Raw genomic sequence first — 21,697 nt, 5'->3', positions numbered from 1 at the left:
TCTATGGTTCAATACAGTGTAATTCGGATCAATCTCTGAAATCTATTAACTGGCAAAATCATAAAAAAGGTCAGATAAATCTGTTGTAGTTGACAATGATTTGAACTCAACGTGAGAAACCAAATCTACAACCACATTGATGTTTTTTCGGTATTGAATTGGGGCTGTAAAGTACTGAAGTTGGAAGCTCTTCAATGTAGTTATTTTTTCGTTGAATATTATATTTTCATCATTAACTAGTTTTAGTTATCATTGATATTATTGATAAACATGATATTGTATTATTGATAACATGTAAAATCTGATATAATTGGATATCCTATTATATTTAGCGAGCAATTTCTGTATACCTGTTTATATTTTTATATCTGGTTATATATGTTCAACGGATCTCGAAAACGGCTCTAAAGGTTTTCACCACATTTGGAACATAGTAGGTTTATGATATAAAAATTCGATTGCACTAGGTCTCATCCTGGGGAAAACTCACTGAACGACATTAAAAGGATAATTCAACCTTGGCTGAAACAGTTGAGACTTTCGTCGTCTGTGGATAGTAAAAAGTGAGCGAGTGATTCTGTGGAAAATTAAAATATCGCAACCCCGAAATTCATAAGCAGACGTATAACTAGCTGTAAAATATAAAAACGATCATTTTGGAGAATTGTGCTCTGTTTAACAACGAATAAAAATAACGAGCGAAACTCAGTGCCCCGATATTTATAGTAAATTGATAAAAACAATATAAAACTTACACTACCCTTTTAAAACATTTCAACTTGAAAATGGTCAAAGTAGGTTAAAACTAGTCGTTGAAATGTTCTGAAGTTTTTAAAATGTTTTAATAGAAGGGTACCGTACTAAAAGTTTTATATTGTTTTTATTAATTTGGATAAAGTAGCCCATATAAAAGAGGTGATTTTTTGGATATTATAGTTCTGTAAAATGTAGACACAATCAGCCCTGTTCAACCAGAGTAGCTTCAATTATTATTTAACGAAAATCCCAAATAAATGCTGCAAATCACCCCGAAGACTTCTGCTACTTCAGACATTGGGAGGTACCGGTTCGATTCCCGGGCTGGCAACTAATTTTTGGATAGTAGTTCTCATCGAATTTCCATCTAGCTGTTAACCCTGTTGTCAATGTCTGCAGTAGCAGAAGTCTTGATTGATTGAGTACTTTATTTATGTAGATTACAATATATACTGTCTTATACACTTATATACAATAGCTTACAATACAGCAAAATTATAGATGAATTTACATGATATAGACTAAGAAAATAATTATTGAACTGTATATGATATGAAAAAGCAATTTGTAATATAATAAACTATAGATAATAATTATATGTTATGCATCTACATAAAGGCGGAGCTTTGGACATATCAATGTCCATTCTTCGGAAAGAATATTAAAAATATCCTCCCCACTAACTCTCTACCAAAAGTCTTCGGGGTGATTTGCAGCATTTATTTGGGATTTTCATTAAATAATAATTATATATTGATTAGCATTTGAATAAATGCATTCTCTATTTGATTCCATCTGAGAGTAGCTTCAGGTAGGTAGGTTTAGGTTTTGGATAGAATCCAGTGGTTATCTGCTCCGCTGTCATCGATGGTCCTTTTCTCTTTTATTTCATTTTTTTTTTTTTTTTGGACGAAACGAGAGTGAAAGGCAGCAAGGCAGGTAGATCGGACTGGATATAGATCAGACAAAGGATGGAGTCCTTGCTTATAGTGAAGAAAGAACTGTCTGTTCCTTTTGAGGATTAGAAGACTCAGTGAAAGGGAATGTGAAAAGGGTAGCAGCAGGAGAAAGGCGCGGCTATAGTGAAGGGTCGGCAGTGACCTTGAAGGACCCTCAGAGGATAGAGAAAAAAATAAATATGAGGGGGAGAAAAAAAAGAAAAGAAGCCAGGACCCACACCTTCAACTTCTCCGGAAGCAAAAACTGGGGATTCCAAACGTCTTTGTTCGTTCTGACTGTCCTCTCTTGAAAGAAATGTCTGTGAAATATAGAAAAATATTGTCCGAATAATTTTCAAAGTGAACGATCTGAATTCCATTTTTTATTCTGTAGCAATTCAGCTTGAAATATCACAGACATCCATTCAAAAATGTTAACAATATTTCAGTAACATGCACGATTCGTTATTAAATCGTAGGCTACATCTTACTGTATATACTGCAGCGTATATATTTCATAAATAAGAAAATCACAGCCAAGACTCTCAGTTGAACCTGTGAATAGAGTTTTCAATATTTCTAGTTAGTTTTCAATATTTCATTCAAACTTACAGCACATTCTTGATCAAGAGAAACGCACTTGGTGTGTCGACTTGGTGCGTTTCACCAGTAACACAAATCTTATTATATAACACAGATATTAGAGTGAACATGCAAACTTTCAAAATCGTTTTTCTCAAAACTATCATTTTTGACTTAGTGTCTTCTGCTTGTAAGCTGACGGATTTAGGTATATTTCTCAGTCATTTTTGTAATGAATAATGAACATGCTTTTATTGCACTCTTATCGTTGGATACACTTCCCAAGCAATAACGAAACGTGGAATTGATGTAGGAGTCGCTAAATTAGTAGTTTTTAGTAGTCATTCTGGGTCACCAACTTATGTGTAAAAACTCAAAAACCAAAGAAGGAAAGGAGTTACCTGATTGGTCATTGAGTTGATCGGTTTATCTTCATAGCGACCAATAGGAAGCAGGCAGCTATAGAATGTTTAATTCAAACCATTGCCTCATATGTTCTGGTTTTTTGAGTTAGTTCTGTCTTTCTCTACCAAAATTATTTTTCTTTAAAATTCTCGAGTAAAAAAAACAATAATATTATAAAGTTGGATCGTGATTATGATGTGTCGAACAATCAACTTAATCGGCCTGCTATCGATTTTTGAATTAAGGAGATCTACTCTAACTAGAATCGGGCCTAAAAAAATATTTTGTCCAAGGGAGCCAAATTGCTAAATCCGGTCCTGGTCCATCCATGTTTTCTACTCTCCTGTCAGTGAATGAACTTTTATACTATTTATATATGCACTTTTATACTATTTGCTTGAATACTTCAATATGAAATATCAAATATTGACATGAATTAGACACTAAATTTAACTAGTAATTTGATTTTCTAAGAGATGACTACCTATGCAGGTCAAAGACTCTTGACTACTTCTTGAGCCGGATGCTCTATTTGAGGCTTAGTGAACTCTTATTAGTAATTTTGCGCTTCTTCTTGGTGCTTCATAGTAGCACTTCTTCAGTGCACCTGTTGGAAATACCAATTTCTACCTGTTCTTATTTGAAAGAGTTCAAATTCTATCAAATTCAAGACCTCCGACTCTTCTGTCAGAAATCTTTCAGTCGCGAATATCCTTGGACACAATTTTCCTAATCACTTTTCCAATAATGTACATATAATTCTCAATATAGGCTATATAGTTCAATAATTTATATTCTAGTACGGTAGCTGATCATTTTAACAAATTCCAATTAATATTATAGTATGGCTTTGTGTCTGATAGTTTGGAAAAATTATTCAATAATGCATGTGATCAATCATAATCAACTGCCTCTTGTATGGGTGTTCATGTGTATGGTTGTTCTCTTGAATATTCCCACTGTCTAAACTACTGAATTTTCTAATCAGTTTTTTTTGGGAGAAAACCCAGTATGGATCAATTTTAGTAGACAGACTACTAAATTTGAGTATGGATTACCCTCACCGAATGAATTCCCGGGTGTCATTCAAATATTTGTGCGATATCTCAAAAGTGTGAGTATTTCAACGTTTCATTATACGTGTTTATTATTTAAAACATTTCCAAAAATATCAACATATTGCTATTTAAAAGCCAAACCTAACCTCCCGAACCCAACCTTTATGCACCTTTCAACCTTTAAACCTTTTAGGTTATGTTCATACACTAGACGGATTGAAACCTCGCAGATCTGAGGCACTCCCTGGATTCCTGGGTATGTCACTCATGCTATAATTATTATCCACAGTGCACCACAAGAAAACACTATTTATTCTTCTTTTTTCTGTGGTGCTACGATATTGGTCCCAACAAATATTCTCAGACGACCTTGGAATCAACGTTATCGGGTTGAACTACTATTACTACTACTACTACAACACTCAAACACAACAGTTTGTATCTTGTGTTTGTTTAGTTCGACTTGATTCTAGAGTGATCCTAAATACAACTCGGCCCATCTATCTCCATTCACCAGCATCATCAGTGATGACGCAATTCGGCCATTTCCCGCGCTAAATAGACAGAGAGAGAACGAGAGGGAGCCTCAGAAAGAGATGACCTCCATTGCGCAATGCATTGTGAGGAAATGGGTCAATCTTCATTCTCTCTTCCTCTTCTATCATCCATTATTATCCCTCTGCATCGCACACATTATAGCCCAGTCAATAAAGGTTTTGTGTCGGAACTAATTAGTGAAAAGCTGAAACTTTACCCAATGTTATATTGGTATAAGAGAAGTTTGTACACAAAAGTCCCCAAAGTTCCCCCTCTTGCTTCCCCCCCCCACCCCCCTTTGAAGTTGGAAAAAACAGGTAGTTACTACAAACGCGATATCTCAGGTACCAATCATCGGATAGAGTTGATTTATTTTTCAAATGGTTGGTAATATAAAAGTCTAAAATAATGATTCTATTCACTTTCACGATAAACCCAACAGTTATCCTGATAAAAATAAATATATCTAAAAAAATTGCATTTTTACAACTAAATTTTTTATTATTTCTCAATTAACTTTCTTGTATGCCATTTTATCGAGAAAAGCCTCAAACAAAGGTTATAGATCTATTCTGTCTCAATCCAACGATGTATAATTTAGCATACCAACGATAAGAAATATTGCGTTAGGAGGGGGAATAGCAACGCGCTACGCTTTGACGCAACCCTTCATTATCATCATTATTATTGCATGTTATATGATTAACACATTCACTCGAACGGAAAATCTTTCTTCAGTTGTTTTATATGTATTTTTGGGCGCTTAGCTCAAATTTGATACTACCAAGCTCATTAAACCATGAAGAAGGGGGGTAGAGGGGGTCCCTCAACCCCCAAAATTAGATCTCAGTGTTTTGCAGTAGAAGCATTTCAAAAGCATATAAAGAGAGCCAGTTTTGGTTCGGGGGATTATTCCTAACCATCATTTAGGGTTGTTCCATCATCCACCACCTATGGACCCGCCGTGTCCCGGACTGGCTCAAACCGGCAGGTGTCAAACACCATCACGGACCGCCCACCCACCACTTAAATTAATATTCACACTATATACAATAGTCATTCTCTCAAAATCACTCTCCCTCTTTTTCCTTCTCTTCTTTCTCTTCTCCTCCCCTCCTCCTCTTCTTCCTCTTCTCTTCTTCCTCCTCCTCCTCATTTCCTTTTCTTCTTCTTCTTCTTCTTCTTCTTCTTCTTCTTCTTCTTCTCTTCCTTCTTTTACTGTTCTTGACAATCCAATTCAATCTCGTGATCAATAATTTCATCAATATTAGGACTATTTTCGCAAGAAAGACCATCACAGTGCTCACACATGGCAGAGCAATCAAGTCCCACTTTCCGACACCCACAATATTTAAGACATGATGTCTTACAGCTACAAGACACAAGGTGCAGAAGGTCATCAGGTGCAAAGGGTTTGGTGCTTTGTACCGGTTTCAAACTTTTCTTGTGATCACCATTTTTCTTCACCATTTCCATCTTCCAGCCCCAATCTGTAGCATCCTTCTATTTCCAAGCCATGTCTGCACTTGCAAATACACTCTAAATATATGTTGATGTGCAGCTTCAGACGTTGGAGGAAGCTTAGCAAGATCAAAATTAGATCTGAGTTTTGATTTTCTTGCTAGTTTTGTAAACATGAAGTAACGTGCTTCATTGAGGCTTGTGTGCTTTTTCTGGCCATACAAATTCAGAATAAAATCTTCACCATTTCTTTTCAGTTCTTTAGATGAATTTTCACAAATGAACACTGATGCTTGTCTCTGAGCTTCTTCTGATTTTTGAACAATTTCTAAAGATTTTATTTTTCCAAGGCCGAAAAAATAAGAAGTTGTATCACAGCCTGTTATTGCATAAGCAAACAGTAAAAGCTTCCTTGTATTTTTCACCTTATCTATTATCTTTGAAATGCTGTAGAACACTTTTCCATGCAATCTTCCTGTTATCTGTTTGCAGAAGTAGATTTCTTGATTCTCAGGGGCAAGAGCTATCAACAGTATCAACAAATCAGTGTCTGTACCATACAACATAACAGTTTTGTGTCTCTTCAGCTCCTCTATTCCAGTCGTCACAATGGAAATATCAGCATCGGCTTTTGCAACAATTGTATTGATATTTGAACTTATAAGCTCTTCAGAAACTGAAAATATAAGCTTCTTCTTGTTTCTTCTGTTGCCTGAAAATTCTTCCTTTGATGTTAAGCATTTTGTGTTCCTATCAAACTATGTCATTTGAGGATTTTTTTGCTGCTCTTCTATTCTGCTCTTCTTGTTTAGTTGTACAGTCTTCTGGATAGCCATCAAATACAACCGTTACATTTTCTCCAAAGTTTTCTACAACATATTTTCGATAAATGTGTATGATATTTCCATAAGTGGAGTCTTGTGGCCAGGGAACATAATGAAGGAGAAATCCTCCATCAATAATCACACATAAATTTGTTTGATCAATTTCTTCTTCCTCTATTACAGCATCTTGAAACACTTACAGGATAGATGATTTAGTTCCTTTTCTTAGTGAAACATTGTCGAAGAGAGATGGTGGATGTGAAGACAGTTCATATTCAAGATACAATTTCAATTTTTGAGAGCTATCACACACACAGAGTATTCTATTGAAGAGCTGTTGAGAGTTGACTGGTATTTCTTTGGATCTGACTTTAACTAATTTGTGTGCTAGTTGGGTCTTAACCATGTCCTTTCTTTTTAATGTCAGTTTCCCAAATGATTTTCCTACCATTGTCTTCATAGCAGCACAACCTATGTCATAGGCTTGGTCACAGTTGACTGACTCATCACTGATTAAGCCAGATGATAATGAAACTAGCTCTCCAGATTCCTTATTTAATGGATTGTGTTGTCTGAACCATGTGGTGAACTTATCAATATCAGCTTGGTCTCTGAGTTTTCTTGACTTTCTCAGCTCAACATGTTGTTCACTGTAGGTAATAGAAATGTCTAAGAACTCCTCTAATGCTTCATTAATCTTTATGAAGTATGGTGTCCCAAGAATCCATTTATTCACAGTACTTTCATTCATTCCCCTTCCATGAGTGAGTCCTGAACATGAGTGTGACATGAACATTTCAAGAGTCTCGGGGATGAGATTTTTTCCACCTGATTTAATTGTTTCCAAATCTGGATACGAATTGAAGTCATAGGTTTTCCTTTGTATGTCTTCTCTTATTATTGAGGCAGCAGCTGAAACAATCCTCTTCTTCTCTTCTTCTAGATCAAGAACCCTGTTTCTATACCAATTGTCCACAATTTTATGCACATTGTCAGTAAGGCAGAAAACATTCTTTTTACCAGAAACATTTGTTAATGTTAGTCTCTCTTTGAAATGCTCTTGGAGAAGCTTTCCTAAGTGTTTGTCAGAATAAGCAGCATCATCATCAGCTAAAGATTTAAAAATATCCTGAACTTCTTTTATAGTATATTGGCACTCATCATTGTTTTCTATATAGTTACATACTTTGGTAAATGTAGAAGCTAATTTGGTTTGAGGTCTACCTTTTTGTGTTTCAATCGGTTTAGATTTAGTAAATTCTGTGTAGCAATGTTTGTGATAGCGCGCTTCTGCTGCTACTAAGTCTATTGCACTTAGAAGTCGGGCTTTTACATTTTCACCCCATATGTCACTCCTAACGTTGCACTTTTGTAAAAAACTTTCTTTGAACTCGATCGTCGTTACTTCGTGAAATGGTTTTCTATATTGAGTTGGAATTTTAGAGCTGTAATTTGCTGATTTTCCACAAATAAAAAACACAACTTAAAATCAAAATTGTCCTGATGGGTTCTACGAGTAACTCCAGTGGTTGATGTACTGGGTTAATTTTGTTCATCTAGTGTCTTTATAGCTGCTTGAATACTCGAAGGTCTTGTGTATTGTTGCCTACATAACTTGTGTAATTTAATAGTACTCTTTCCTCGTAGTTTTTCATGTAACTGTCTCTTCTTTTTTGCTGGCTTCAGAAATAGCATTGATTCCATTCTTTACAACTACAATATTGTCATCTAGTTTGTTACCACAAATTAAACAATTAAGTCCGATTCATCCATCACTAATTGTTTCAAACTTGTTTGGAGTAACAGGAGCACATCACGCCGAACTGATATTTCTACAAAACTATATTTTTGTGTGTAATCACTCAGAAGGGATCACAAATAAATAATTTCATAATCGAACTGTGTGAAAAAATTGTCACCATCAATGCACTAACTACGAAAAATCTACCACGTGTTTCACTATGAAAAATTACGAAAAATCTACCACGTGTTTCACTATGAAAAATTACAAAAAATCTACCATGTGCTTCACTACGAAAAATTACGAAAAATCTACCACGTGTTTCACTACGAAAAATTACGAAAAATCTACCACGTGCTTCACTACGAAAAGTCTACCACGCACGTCCGAACTTGGCAAACTTCCCTCTGAAACTGACATGAGGGATGAGAATGCCACTCATACGAGAATGCAAAGAACGAGTTTCTTTTCTTTATTTAGCAACAAAAACAATATTGAGAGGAGCAACGTTAGCGCCGCACCCCTACTGCCCGGCCCAGCCATAATAATAGATGTCATCTATTTCTATGGGCCCAGCTCACCACTGTATTGTCAAAATGTAGCATACAAAATACTTAGTCTTTTGTATATAATATAGTTATATGTTATATAGTTATGCTATGAGCCTCACTCTGCATTTGTATCTTCAAAAATATCCATATTATGCATTCTATACAACATCTAGTCACAATGGTTCACTTAAAATCTAACAATATAATTTTATGAACTTAAAGCCACAAAAACAAGCTACTTTTCTATTGAACATAAAAACTATTCTATCAATCTGAACTATGAGTATTGAAGAATAAAATATAACTGAGAATCTCTCGTTTTTCAAATAGACGCATGGCTTGTGCGAGCTTGATGTGAGGGGACCGCGTAGCTCGTAGCGTAAAAGTGTAGCGCGTTGCTATTTCCCCCTCCCAGAGCGACATTTCCGATTTTTTGTAAGCAAGATTTATATCGTTGGATTGAGAAAGAATAGATCTTAAACTTTTATTCAAAGTTTTTTTCGATAAAATTGCTTACAAATAAGTAAATTGGGAAACAAAAATGAGTCTAGTTGAAAAAAGTTCATTTTTTTAGATGTTTTTGTTTATATCAGGATAACTATCATTTTTATCGTGAAAAAGCATAGACCCATTATTGTAGACCATTATATTAGCAACCTTTCTAAAAAAAATTCAACTCTATTCGATGATTGGTTACTGAGATATCGAGCTTCTAGTAAACATCGACATTTTAACTTAAAAAGGGGGTGGGGGGGGGAAGCAAGAGGGGTAGGGTCGGGGACTTTTGTAGGGGTACTTCTCTTATACTAATGTAACATTTGGCAAAGTTTCAGCTTTTCACTAATTAGTTCCGACAAATGCCTATTTTTTGCCTTCATTGACTGGGCTATTATTCATCAGTTGAAGCTGCGGACCAGCCTCCTGAACTATGCCTAATGTATAAATATAGTCTACCACTACATTCCACATGCCACATAGTCATAGTGCTTTAACTAGGCTTCAGAAAAGATATTGATGTGTGACTTGACCCACGCATGCGCTACTACCAAATGACAACTGGGACAAGTATTAATTAGATAGAAACTATGTGAGCCTATGATAGTATCCCAAAATTCACTGCTATAGTTCAACGGTTTTATCTTTGATTATTTTTTTTTGAGTGTCGTATATATTACAATGTTTATTTCTCATTTATTTATGCAGTTATAGATACAATATCATTCTTAACTCATTATGAAAGATTGGGAGAGGAACAACAGACTCAAAACTGTTTATTACTCAAATTTTGATAGAAGTCCACTAGTAGTCTATTTTCTGTATTATTTGGTAAACTATTACTATAATATAATAGATGATTCATGAATTTCATTCCTGTACAATTCTTGTATAGTCTTAAAATTGTCTACCACATGTTTATTTTTTCTGCGTTTGGTATACTATTACTAATGATTCATGAATTTCATTCCTGTGAAATATTTTGTACACATTTTTAATTATTTGGTGAATACTCACTCTATCTATAGTCTAAAATTATTGAAAATAAATAAAAGTTAAGTGCAATTTTTATTCTATCAATTCAGAACTAGTTTCAACTTAGAGCCACTCTCAAATGCACTTGTTACAACATTCTTTGGTAATCCATTGTCGGTACGTTATGCATCACAGATCACAGCAGATTTTATGTTTAAATAGATGGTTGCTACCTATTTCTATAAACAATCAACGAAAATTGAATATATGTTTTCGTCATTTATACTATAATAATTAATTATTATATTATCTATAATATAAATTATATATAATTTTTATTCAATTATAATTAATTAATTATATTATCATTCAATTGATAAAAGAATGATTACGAAACTATTTCATAACAAATCGCATAATATGAAAATATTACTTTAATAATAATATACTTTTCCCGTGACAGGTTCTTCATTGGGTTGCATCAATGCTCTCGAGGTGTATCATCCTCTCACTATTTTTTTCTCTAATGATCAAACTCAGTATCATTCAAGAATTAACTATTCAAGGATTCAGTATTCAAGAATTACTTTATCCTTCTCAAACCACAAATATTTCATTCTAAATAAAGAACAGACTTCTCTCCACACACATGCTTAAGCCTTCGTGGACGAGATGCATGTTAATTTTTCTTTTCTTTTCACTTTAGTATCATAAGGATTATTATGTCTTTATTGTACAATACTTATTCTGATCATGTGCGATAGATTACAACCTACAAGTGTACATGTTGATCCATTTGAAATTGTACTAACTGTGAAGTATATTCAATTGTGTATTTATTTCATGCAATAAATGAATTTGAATTTGAATTTGAATAAAATAATATTTTTTTCATTTCAAAGAGTGTTTAAGTATAATCCAGAATATCTCCAGAATGGAAAACAATTTCCTATCATAATCAGCCTTACAATTGATTTTTATTTATTTGAGTAGAAGCGTGTACGTTGAAAGTGCCATGATACTACAAACACCATCTTACTATAACAAGAAAATAGTGAATTAATAGTCTGATAGTCTAGTCTAAATGTATGTCTAGATATTACATGACTCTATTACCTATGAAAAGTATGTAGGCTAAACCAGAGAAAATTTCTATAATTTAAATTTTATTCACTTAATTATGGGCTAAACTAAAAAAAATAATTGGTAATGGAGCCTATAAATACTATTTTGTGAAAAACATATTTTCAATTGAGTATCGAGGATCAAATCATGTATGAAGTCAATCTTTGGTGTACGTGTTGAAACCGGAGCGAATAAGTCAGATTAAACAAAACTATATTCTAATATTTCATCTCAATTCAATACCATCAATGTTTTATTCACACATTGGAACGACTTCACACGAACTAGCACTCTGATCCGTCTTTTAAACAATTTTGAGATTGAAATGTACTATTTAACCTTCAGTGGATATGCTACCTTTTTATTGGGCAGTGTATATAATAGCTTACTGTAATAGTATCCAACAGACACCGACTTCATAGACTCCCACAGATAAATAAATAAATATAATTTTTCAAGTTAATACATTAACTTACTGAAAATCTGCTTAGAGGACATATTTTATTTGTTTGGATACATTAGCTCTTCTAAGTGTGCCGTTCAACATTACATCAATACATTACAATAATATCAAGATACATTTGAAAGCTCTTATAATGGGGAGAATATACCTTCAAAATAAACTACACTCAATATTCTAGAGAGGTAAATCTACGAGTACACATCTTCTGAAATTGTGTATTCTTATCTGAAATGCTTATCATTACGCTTCATAAAATACATTAACTTACTGAAAATGTGCTTAGAGGACATATTTTACGTGTTTGGACACATTAGCTCTTAAGCCTCAATAAGTGGGTTATTATTGTCAATATAAATAGCTCGTATTTGTGTCACTTCCTTACAATCCTCATCAAAATTATCAGATCAAGAAGATCTTCTGAAATTTTCTCAATAAAACACATGTACTCTGGACTCCAATAGCCCCTCTGCTGAGGAATTTTTCCCACCGTCATAACATTAACAACTCATGTTTTATGGAATTTAGATCTTCATGACAACTACATAACTCTGACGTAACAATCTGAAGATGTCAACGTTATTTTTTCCCAACCGTTAAGACTTAATCAACATTTCAGACACGTATTCCAATGCTACTTGAAGTCGATTAGAAATTCTACTTGGCATACTCGGTAATAGATTAATTGTTCACTTGAATAGCTGAATGTAGACGTATGTTACTATCCTACTATCCTTGATGTGACCATATGCAGATACTATAGTATAAATACATTCTATACTCTCTGACCATAAGCGGTACTGTGGTGATATATACGTCCTGACTCGTATTACATACTTGTATTTTTTCACACTTGTTTACATACAGTGCCAGGCCTGACTTGTACTTTTTTACATTTGTTTACACACCGTACCAGCATTGACTTGTATTTTTTTACAAGTAATAGATAAGAGACTGGCCTTGAATTGGACAAGGTCGAGATTCATTCACTCATAAAATACTGAATTTCCTTCATCAACTGCGAGGTCGTATTCTCATTACTCAATCAAGGAAATGCTCAAGAACAATAACAGCATAGCATAACCAACAACTGTAACTTGAGAATGGAAAGCTTTATGAGCTTTTGTACCTTATGTGTTGATGATCGTTTGTTTTATGAACAATTTTTAATGGAAAATCTTAGTTCTTGGTTGTTTCTAACCACTTCCTTACTGTTAAAACTATAATATGAGATTCCATTTATTTCTCTTATAATCGAGAATATTCAAGATCGCTATTTGCAATCTACTATTTAGATCACAATAGGAAAATAGAATAGAATAGAAAAAACGTTTATTGAATAGATAAGCTATAGATAAGCTTAAACGAACCTCAAAGAGGCTGCTTGACAAGGTACTATTATACAAAACATGTAAATTCAAATATAAATATACATATATCAGTGAACTTTATTTTTACTTAACAGTTAAATTTACTTATCAGTTTATTACACTGTTGAATTTACTTAACAGTTAAAATTATCATGATATTAATTAATTGTTGGCTCAGCTCTCAAAAATCTCAAAAGTGTTAAATGTATAGTCAACCTGAACTTACATGCAAAAAATAAAACAGAATGAATTACAACAATACAATACATTAATAATGAATTACATTATGTAACATCTAAAGTGTAATTATTCAACCAAATCTTTAATTTTTTTTCAACAGGAGCATATTAACAAACTCAGCACAATTATCGGGTTCATTGGAAGTTTTTGGTGCAATGTAGATTAAGGTGTTTCTGGCTAAATTATTCGAAGTAAATGGTACATCATACCTCTCATTCCTTAAAACATATCGATTAACTTTCATAACTAAATATTTCTTGCTGAAATAATTTTCTAAAATCAAAGTAAACAGAAATATACATTTATATACCTTTACATATATACATACCTTTACATACCTTTATATACCTATACATTTTATACAAATATACATTTTATATACCGATATCGATTAACTATCATAACTAAATATTTCTTGCTGAAGTAATTTTCTAAAATCAAAGTAAACAGAAATATACATTTTATATACCAATTATAATATATATAGTAATTTTCCAAGAGAGATAAACTGAATTATTTGTTGATACAAGATTGGACGATGAAGAAAGGAGGATTTGGAATAGCTCATGATGATTTCATCATGTCACTATTGATCCATTCATAAAATTATCACAAATAGAAAAGTTTGTACTATATTATCATTCATCCTCTCGTCATCACCTTGGCTGTAAATACTTGTGAAGCGCTGCCTTTGTGAATTAATGAATGAATGTATAAATAAAAACTGTTACAAACTCATTTCTGAACGAAATTCTCACTTTCTCAGCATGTACCTTGAATGAGTATGTAAGATCTATTCTAAATCCTCTATATTTCATTGCCCAACCATGTACAATCATTTATGAACTGTTGAAGGATATTTTGGTAGCTCAAAACTGGGAAAGAAACTACTATTACTACGAAAATATCTGATGAATAAATTTTAGCTGTTACATACTCATTTCTGAACGAAATTCACACTTTTCCCAGCATGTACCTGGAATGAGTATGTAAGATCTACTCCAAATCCTCCATACTTCATTGCCCAACCTTGTTTAATCATCATTATTAACCGTTGCAGGATATTTCGGTTGAAATATAAATCAAAACTGAGAAAGAAAAATAATACAATTGCCACCAAAGTTCCTGATGGAATTATTCTACTGGAAGAACATTTTTTGTAGTTGAGAAGTTGATATTGTGGTAATTATTCATATTCAATGAAAATTTCGACAATTTCTAAGTCTTTTTCATTCAATAGAAAGAACTTTTGACATTTTTTGTAGTTGAGAAGTTGATATTGTGGTAATTATTCATATTGAATGAAAATTTCGACAATTTCTAAGTCTTTTTCATTCAATAGAAAGAACTTTTGACAAGAATGATACAATGATACAATGATAACTTCTTGTCGTTGTCGAAGACTGGAGATTCAAGGTAGTCAGTGTCACAAACAATGCTGGTTTAAAAAGAACAACATCATGATTAAAGAGAGATTTTTATAGAAAACTTCTCTACATTACAATTTTTTCAACGACAGTATGAAGCTGCTTTGAACGATAAGAGCTTGGAGAGCTTAATGCTAGTTTTCACTGATCAACAGCTTATTCTCATTTCTATGTTTATTTGCATATCAATTATTGATGAACTATTCAACATATGCGTCAGCATGACATGCGCGTTGCCTTCTCTAAAAACCTTTCATGCTTATGTTGTACATGTAGCAAATATACTTAACGAGAAAGGTGTCATAAAGTTGCTCTACGTTTAAGGCATAGACATGTTGCTTCTGAAAAACAATTGCCACTTTCCGATTCTTGTTTGACTGATTCCGATTTTGATAATCACTGAATTAGTTAGTGTTTTTCATCATTATATTAGTGTTATCATTCAGCTCCACAGTAGTCTACCAGAGGAAAATTATTGTATTGTCAGGACTTTGTTTAGACATAAATTCGTTAATTCGTTACTACTTAGCTTGTTGGTACGGAGGTGAATAATATTTTCGGTAGTTGTTGTTAAAGTGAAGAAAAAAATTATTTCAACGTTAATATTCGTAGCTATTAGTCTACATTATTATTTGGAACGTTCATAGAAAAGATACCCATATGATACCCCGCAAAGCCTTATGCAGGACAATGCTGCAAATGGACAAGTCGCTGACAAGCAAGAATGCTCTGGCAGATCGAGTATGTATTTATGAAATTTTTCTGGTTACAATTTATTTTTTGAAACATTCATGTTGATCCACTTTATTATCATGGAAACAATCTTAGATGAAGCATTTTTTGTTCCATTCGAGATACTGTACGTCAATAAATTAGGAAAAATCAGTGAAGTTCTTCATAGAATTGGAATGTTTGTTTATAAAGAACTATCCCAGTTTCATTTTTGTACTCTTTTACTGTTTTGAGAGTCAAGAAGTTACGTTGTGAAATTAGGCAATTCTAAGCCCATAAATTCAAAATTTATAGTTTTTATGTTTATTTTGAACTAAAATTTTATAAAAATTGTACACGTGAAATTCTAACCTTATCTTGGACTTTGACACCTATAAATTTGGAAGAAAAATATCACAAGGACTACCTTATTATTTCATCTTCTATAATGTTATTGCATTAGTGTCATTTGTATTGTAAATGAATAAATAAATGAATGTCTATCCTCAACTCAAATGTTATACCTTCAGACAAAAATATACATCCACTTCAGCAGATATCTATGTAGAATTTCTTACAGCATCTTTAGATGCATTCACAAAATGACAAAAGCAAGAAGACCATTGCTCAACAATTTTAAATTTTCCTTCTATATTTTGAATATCAACCCTCCTGTATCTTTTTAGATGAAAATATGTGCTCTTTTACGATTCTTCTCATCTGAGAAATGAAACGATTTTATCGATTTCCATTGAAATAACACGCTTCGAAAAATTCCAGTTACAGATACAAAAACTTAGTATGTACTGTACCACAATGTCATTGAACGAGCGAGTTGTAATGAGAAGTGAGTTCTTACTGATGAATGGAGTCTTGAATCGTTTCAGGGTTTGTGGATTTGTTTTAATTTTTATTCTGAATTACCGGTACTCGTATTTAACCATACTGAGTTAACTATCATATCAAATATAACTCATGTGTATACAGTATTCACATATAATTTCAAGTTGCGGATTACAAAATCAATACAATAGTTCATGAGCGAAATCTCCGGTCTGGAGGTCTCTCTAATTATATTCGATGATATATTAAAAAAGGCTTACAGTACAGTGATAAACATTCTCATAAATAGGAAGATCGTGACGATGGTTATGAGAATTTTATGGAGGTGAGCCTACTTTCTAACAGTAGTTTAAACTATCTAAGATTCTCTATTCAAGATCTGTGTATTGGCCAAATCTATTATCATTAGTCATATCTTATGTCAGTGCATAAATAAAAAACAAAGCTCTCAAATTCATTTCAAAATGAAGTTAACAGACTCATAATTTTCTGACACTTGTAACAACCTAAACTTCCATGAGTACTAAGGTACTTTCTGTTTCAATTCCAATAAATTTGGTGATTCCTGCAAATTACACTAGAAATTGACTGGAGTTTTGTGGTTTCTTTTGAAACTGATTCTACCCTTGCTATAAATACAACATTTACATTATTGTTGATGCGTTAATGGCTTGATAACACAAAATATTAATCTATTCCTTCCTTAATTTGTGATTAGAAAAATACTTTCCAAAATTTGAAAGTAGAAGAAGAATTCCATTAGCTTAATGGAACGACTGTTATTCTATAAATAAGATACCAAATTTCTATTTTAGTATTCAGTAAGAGAATGCCCATCACCACTCTCTTTTGTCATAAACAAATTAACAGTAGGAGAAAGTCGATTCTATATTACTGTCTATAGGAGTCGTAAACACTGTAACTTTTGTTTTTGGAAGAAATCGACTAAAAATAAACTGACCTTGTGCATTAACAGGAAAACAGGTCACTTGTCTTCCAACATTTTTCCTATCAGTTAATCTGTTGTAAGATGATTTCAGACTGGAAATTGTGAAAGCAATACTTTGTTATTAATAGGCATATTATTGCAAGGATTTTCTACCATCAATAAGTCAACTACAGCTACTTTAATAACCAAAAATCTCCAAGAACTTATTATCTGGAAAAAAATGAGTTATTCCTTAGAAAATAATGGATGAGACATCTAATAAAATCGCAGTTCCTGGAATTTCATTTCATTCAAACGTCAATGACATTCCGATACCATAAAATGTCAGAATTTTATCAACCAAGGATCTATTAATAGTTACTCATGGGCATCTAAAGACCTGGACGAAGCTTTTCTCTCTTTCCATTTTTGTACCTCTCTTCATCCTAATACTTTTCTCCATAAAGATTTTACAACTTTAGGTGATGCCTAGAAATTGTATAATTGTTTTTTCTGCTCTCATGTATATGCATGTGTAATATTGTATTATGAACAATTTACTTTTATTTTTGCTCGTGTATGTATGTGTATGAGTAAATTATTGTTTGTTTTCTTTTTGGCAATAAATGAATTTGAATTTGAATTTGGAAAAAACATGGTCTATAACAGGGCTACCTTATCCAATTTGCATATCTTCAAACGGACAAACGCATGAGCAGATGAAGATGAAGATGGCAACCATTCATAGTGTTATAGATGGCGTTTCTTTCAACCAGAGTTGAAATATGACCAATTACAGATTAAATTTATTACTAATAATAGATTAAATATAGTTAGTATTCTTCCCCCTTTGCTTTGAAACCTAGGGAACAGGGTTACTACTTCGCTAGAAAAAGTACTAACGTCTCTTCCAGAGAGTAAAATTTAAATTACGATTCTTGATTCACTAGTGGGTGGAGGAAAAATCATCATTCTTGAAAATATCATCTGACATGAGAAAATGTAGTATGAGTTTCAAGTACGTGCTAATAGCTATAAAATGAACAAAAAAATCCAATAACAAATACAACCCTTTTTATTCAGTTAATTCCATTCCAATAAAAGAACAAATTTAATCATATCCATTTTGTCTTCAGACATTATCATTGAGTACTAGTTCAGAAGAAAATTCAAACACGAAAAAATTTTCAATCAAAAATTCCTAGTAATTCAGTGTAATTTACTGGGAATCACCCTTGGAAGTCCATAAAATTTGCTATTAATTTGATGAATGAGTAGTGTAAAGAAGAGCTCACTGTATCATTCTAAAAATATACTTCTATAAAGACCTTCTAATCCTTTACATATTCTATCGTAAATTTTATACGATTTACACCTTTGGATTAATAATATTTTGCCATCTATCCAATATAGTAGAATTAATACTGAACGAGACAAGCTTTTGCCCGAATTAATTTGTTCCCATTCCAATTCATAATATAGTGGAAATCTGTCTCTCAAACAGACATAGTGGACGAAAGTATGCTCATGATGTGTATCCCTGAATTAAAAAAAAATTAATTTATTATTACTCCTTGGATCAGACCTATTCATTACAAGAAAAGAAATGTCACTCGGAATAATTTGGGTGCATATACTTATGCATTACTAATGTGTGAAGTGGTCATCACAGTGTATTAAAAAATGTTATTAAAAATGTTGAATTTATTAAAATGTATTGGACTTGTTATTAAAAGGAAGCTAGTCGAATTTGAAAGTACCATCGGTGAAAAAGAAGGCTTGACGAACTCTTGTATTGACAAATGAAAGATGATAGTGTTTTATTTGCTCAGGTGACGGCTGAAATTGCTTGTTTGCCTAATTATTGCGCGGAGCGAGCTGATCGCTTTCCAATCGAGAGGTGAACCAATTAATATTCGTATGCGAATGTATTGTTTTAATTATCGCTTGCTCCAATTAAAAGCCAACATCGTATAGAGCCACGTGCCTTCCTATTAAGGTGAGAGTTCATTGCTGATCGAATTCTACACAGTTGCTAAGTAGAATCATAATGAACAAAATCATCTCTCATTAACATCCGTCTCATTACCCACGCACAAGTCTAGAGCTCATGTGGACATCACCCTCAGCAAAAAAAAAATGCATAAAAATGCTTCAGAGATCAGAAAATTGTTGTTTTTGATTGGATGTTGAGGGAAATTTTCCACCAATAAAAGTCATAAATGCTGTATTTTTCTTTACGGATGTTACGTGAAAGTAAACAAGATTAGTGCTCATGTGGCTATCACCCATAGGAAAAAAAATGTATAGAAAACTGCTTCAGAGATCAGAAAATTCGTTATTTTTGCGTGGATGTTGAGGAAAATTTTCCATCACTAAAAGGCATCTATGCTGCATTTTTCTCTACGGATGTTACATGAAAAGTGAATCATTTGAGAAGATATGTGATTTGCATTTGAAATAATTGTGGATGTTTCCTACCTAGATGCAGAATTCAAAGTCAACCTAAACGTTCAGCAAATCAACTACGTAAATAATACAACCCTCACATACTTATCATATTATTCACTTATTGATTTTTCTATTAATGATTTGATCTTTCTATTCCCTCGTCTTTGCTTTCTCTCTATTCAATCGTAGAATTGAGGAGAGTATATAATATATATTACAATATTTATTATTATGTAGTAGGCTAATAGTTTTCTCCTCTCTGTCGTATTATTAATTTTTTATAAAACTTATTGATTTTAATGTTAATTCAGAAAAAATCCTACTTTAAGTTTACAATTTTCAAATTATTTGGGTTGTCGAATGTTTTAACATTTTTTTCCCAACATCTTCAAAAAATCTGAATTAGTGTATTTCCGACGCGCTTCTTAAAGATAGAAACTTGTGATGTAGACTCTTCTATATAATATAAATATGATGTATTTCATCATTGTTGAATAAATAAATAATATAACTGCAACTACACAATGTAACAGTACTACTATGCAGTTACTATGCAGCTAGGAATAACTGCAACTACACTATAATGTAGGATAGGATACACTGCAACGTTAGTCTTTTTCTTATTAAGTTTTCGATGCAAAACATCGCTTTCATTTCAGATTTCAATGATTGAACGTGTGTTATGTTGTGTGTTACAGAGGGCCATTGGCATGTTGGGCTCGTCGGACTGCGTCGGAGGCGGCGGAGGTGGCGGCGGAGGCGGGGGTGGCACTCACGGCCTCCTCACCCTGCACTACGGCAAGCATCACGCGTCGCTTTTCGACGAGGTGCACCAATGGTTCGATGCCGAAAGCCACGCCGATCTGGCACTTGTTTGCGGTAGCGGGGGCGGCAGTGGGAGCGGTGGAGGCGGCACAAGTTGCCTGCGCGCGCATCGTCTAGTGCTCGCCTCGGCTTCGCCGCTCATTCACCGCCTCCTAGCCGACCGCCCCCCAAATGAGGCGGCGACCGTTACCATTCACCTACCCGATGTCTGCCCCCGGCACATGCGTCACATGCTACAGTTTCTCTATACGGGACAGGCTAGTGTGCAGGTCAGTAGTACAACACCTATGAATAAATATAATAAACTAACAGAATATTACATTTCCATTATGAAAATTTATTATTAGATCATGAAAAATGTTTACTCTTCGAATAAAATATATTTGAAATAGAATATTGTATCTGATAATAACGAGATTACTTTAATCGCAGATGTCTACCATAGAAGGAAAATGAAAATTGAAAGCAGTGCCTTTCTTCCGTTTCTACTTACAACGCGAATCTCGCTATAGAGTAATTCAGTTTTAGCATGGACGCATCGAAAAATGGATTGGTGAAAGAAGATAAATATTTTGTTTCCTTATGGCTATAGGGAAAAATTGAACCCACTCTGGAATGCAAAAGGATTATGGTGTGTGGAACTATTCTTCCCCTACTGGAGACTGTGATACATTGTTTGAGGAGACTTGAAAGTGGAAATTGCGTAGGGCAGCTTTTCCCAACCGGTGGTTTACAAATATATTTTGGCGGCTTGCAGCGTGACTCAATTCATCAAGAGTGAGAGGGATTCGGTAGGTCGTGAAAATTGTTAGGGCAGCTTTCCCTAACCGGTGTTTTGCAAATATATTTTGGTGGCTTGCAGCGTGACTCTTCCAATTCGTCAACAGGAAGAAGGATTTGGTGGGCCGTGAAAATGGAAAATTATCCAACTTTGGGTCATCAAGCTTGAAAGGTTGGGATCTTTGGGATAAATTTCCACATGAGTTTACATGAT

General features: G+C 33.5%; 1 protein-coding gene across 1 annotated transcript in view; it reads left to right on the top strand.

Moving 5' to 3' along the window:
* The window catches only part of LOC111056245 (transcription factor Ken-like), a 67,667-nt gene that overhangs the window by 27,101 nt on the left and 18,869 nt on the right, over window positions 1–21,697 (top strand). The window contains 1 exon segment of the mRNA XM_039429704.1: window positions 20,577–20,972. Within this exon segment, the coding sequence (XP_039285638.1) occupies window positions 20,589–20,972 (384 nt within the window). The 5' untranslated portion in view covers window positions 20,577–20,588.

The sequence above is a fragment of the Nilaparvata lugens genome, chromosome 1, assembly GCF_014356525.2.
Source record: "Nilaparvata lugens isolate BPH chromosome 1, ASM1435652v1, whole genome shotgun sequence".
NCBI lineage: Eukaryota > Metazoa > Arthropoda > Insecta > Hemiptera > Delphacidae > Nilaparvata > Nilaparvata lugens.
Note: the sequence above shows the minus strand (reverse complement) of the source record. Positions and strands in the feature narration are given on the sequence as shown.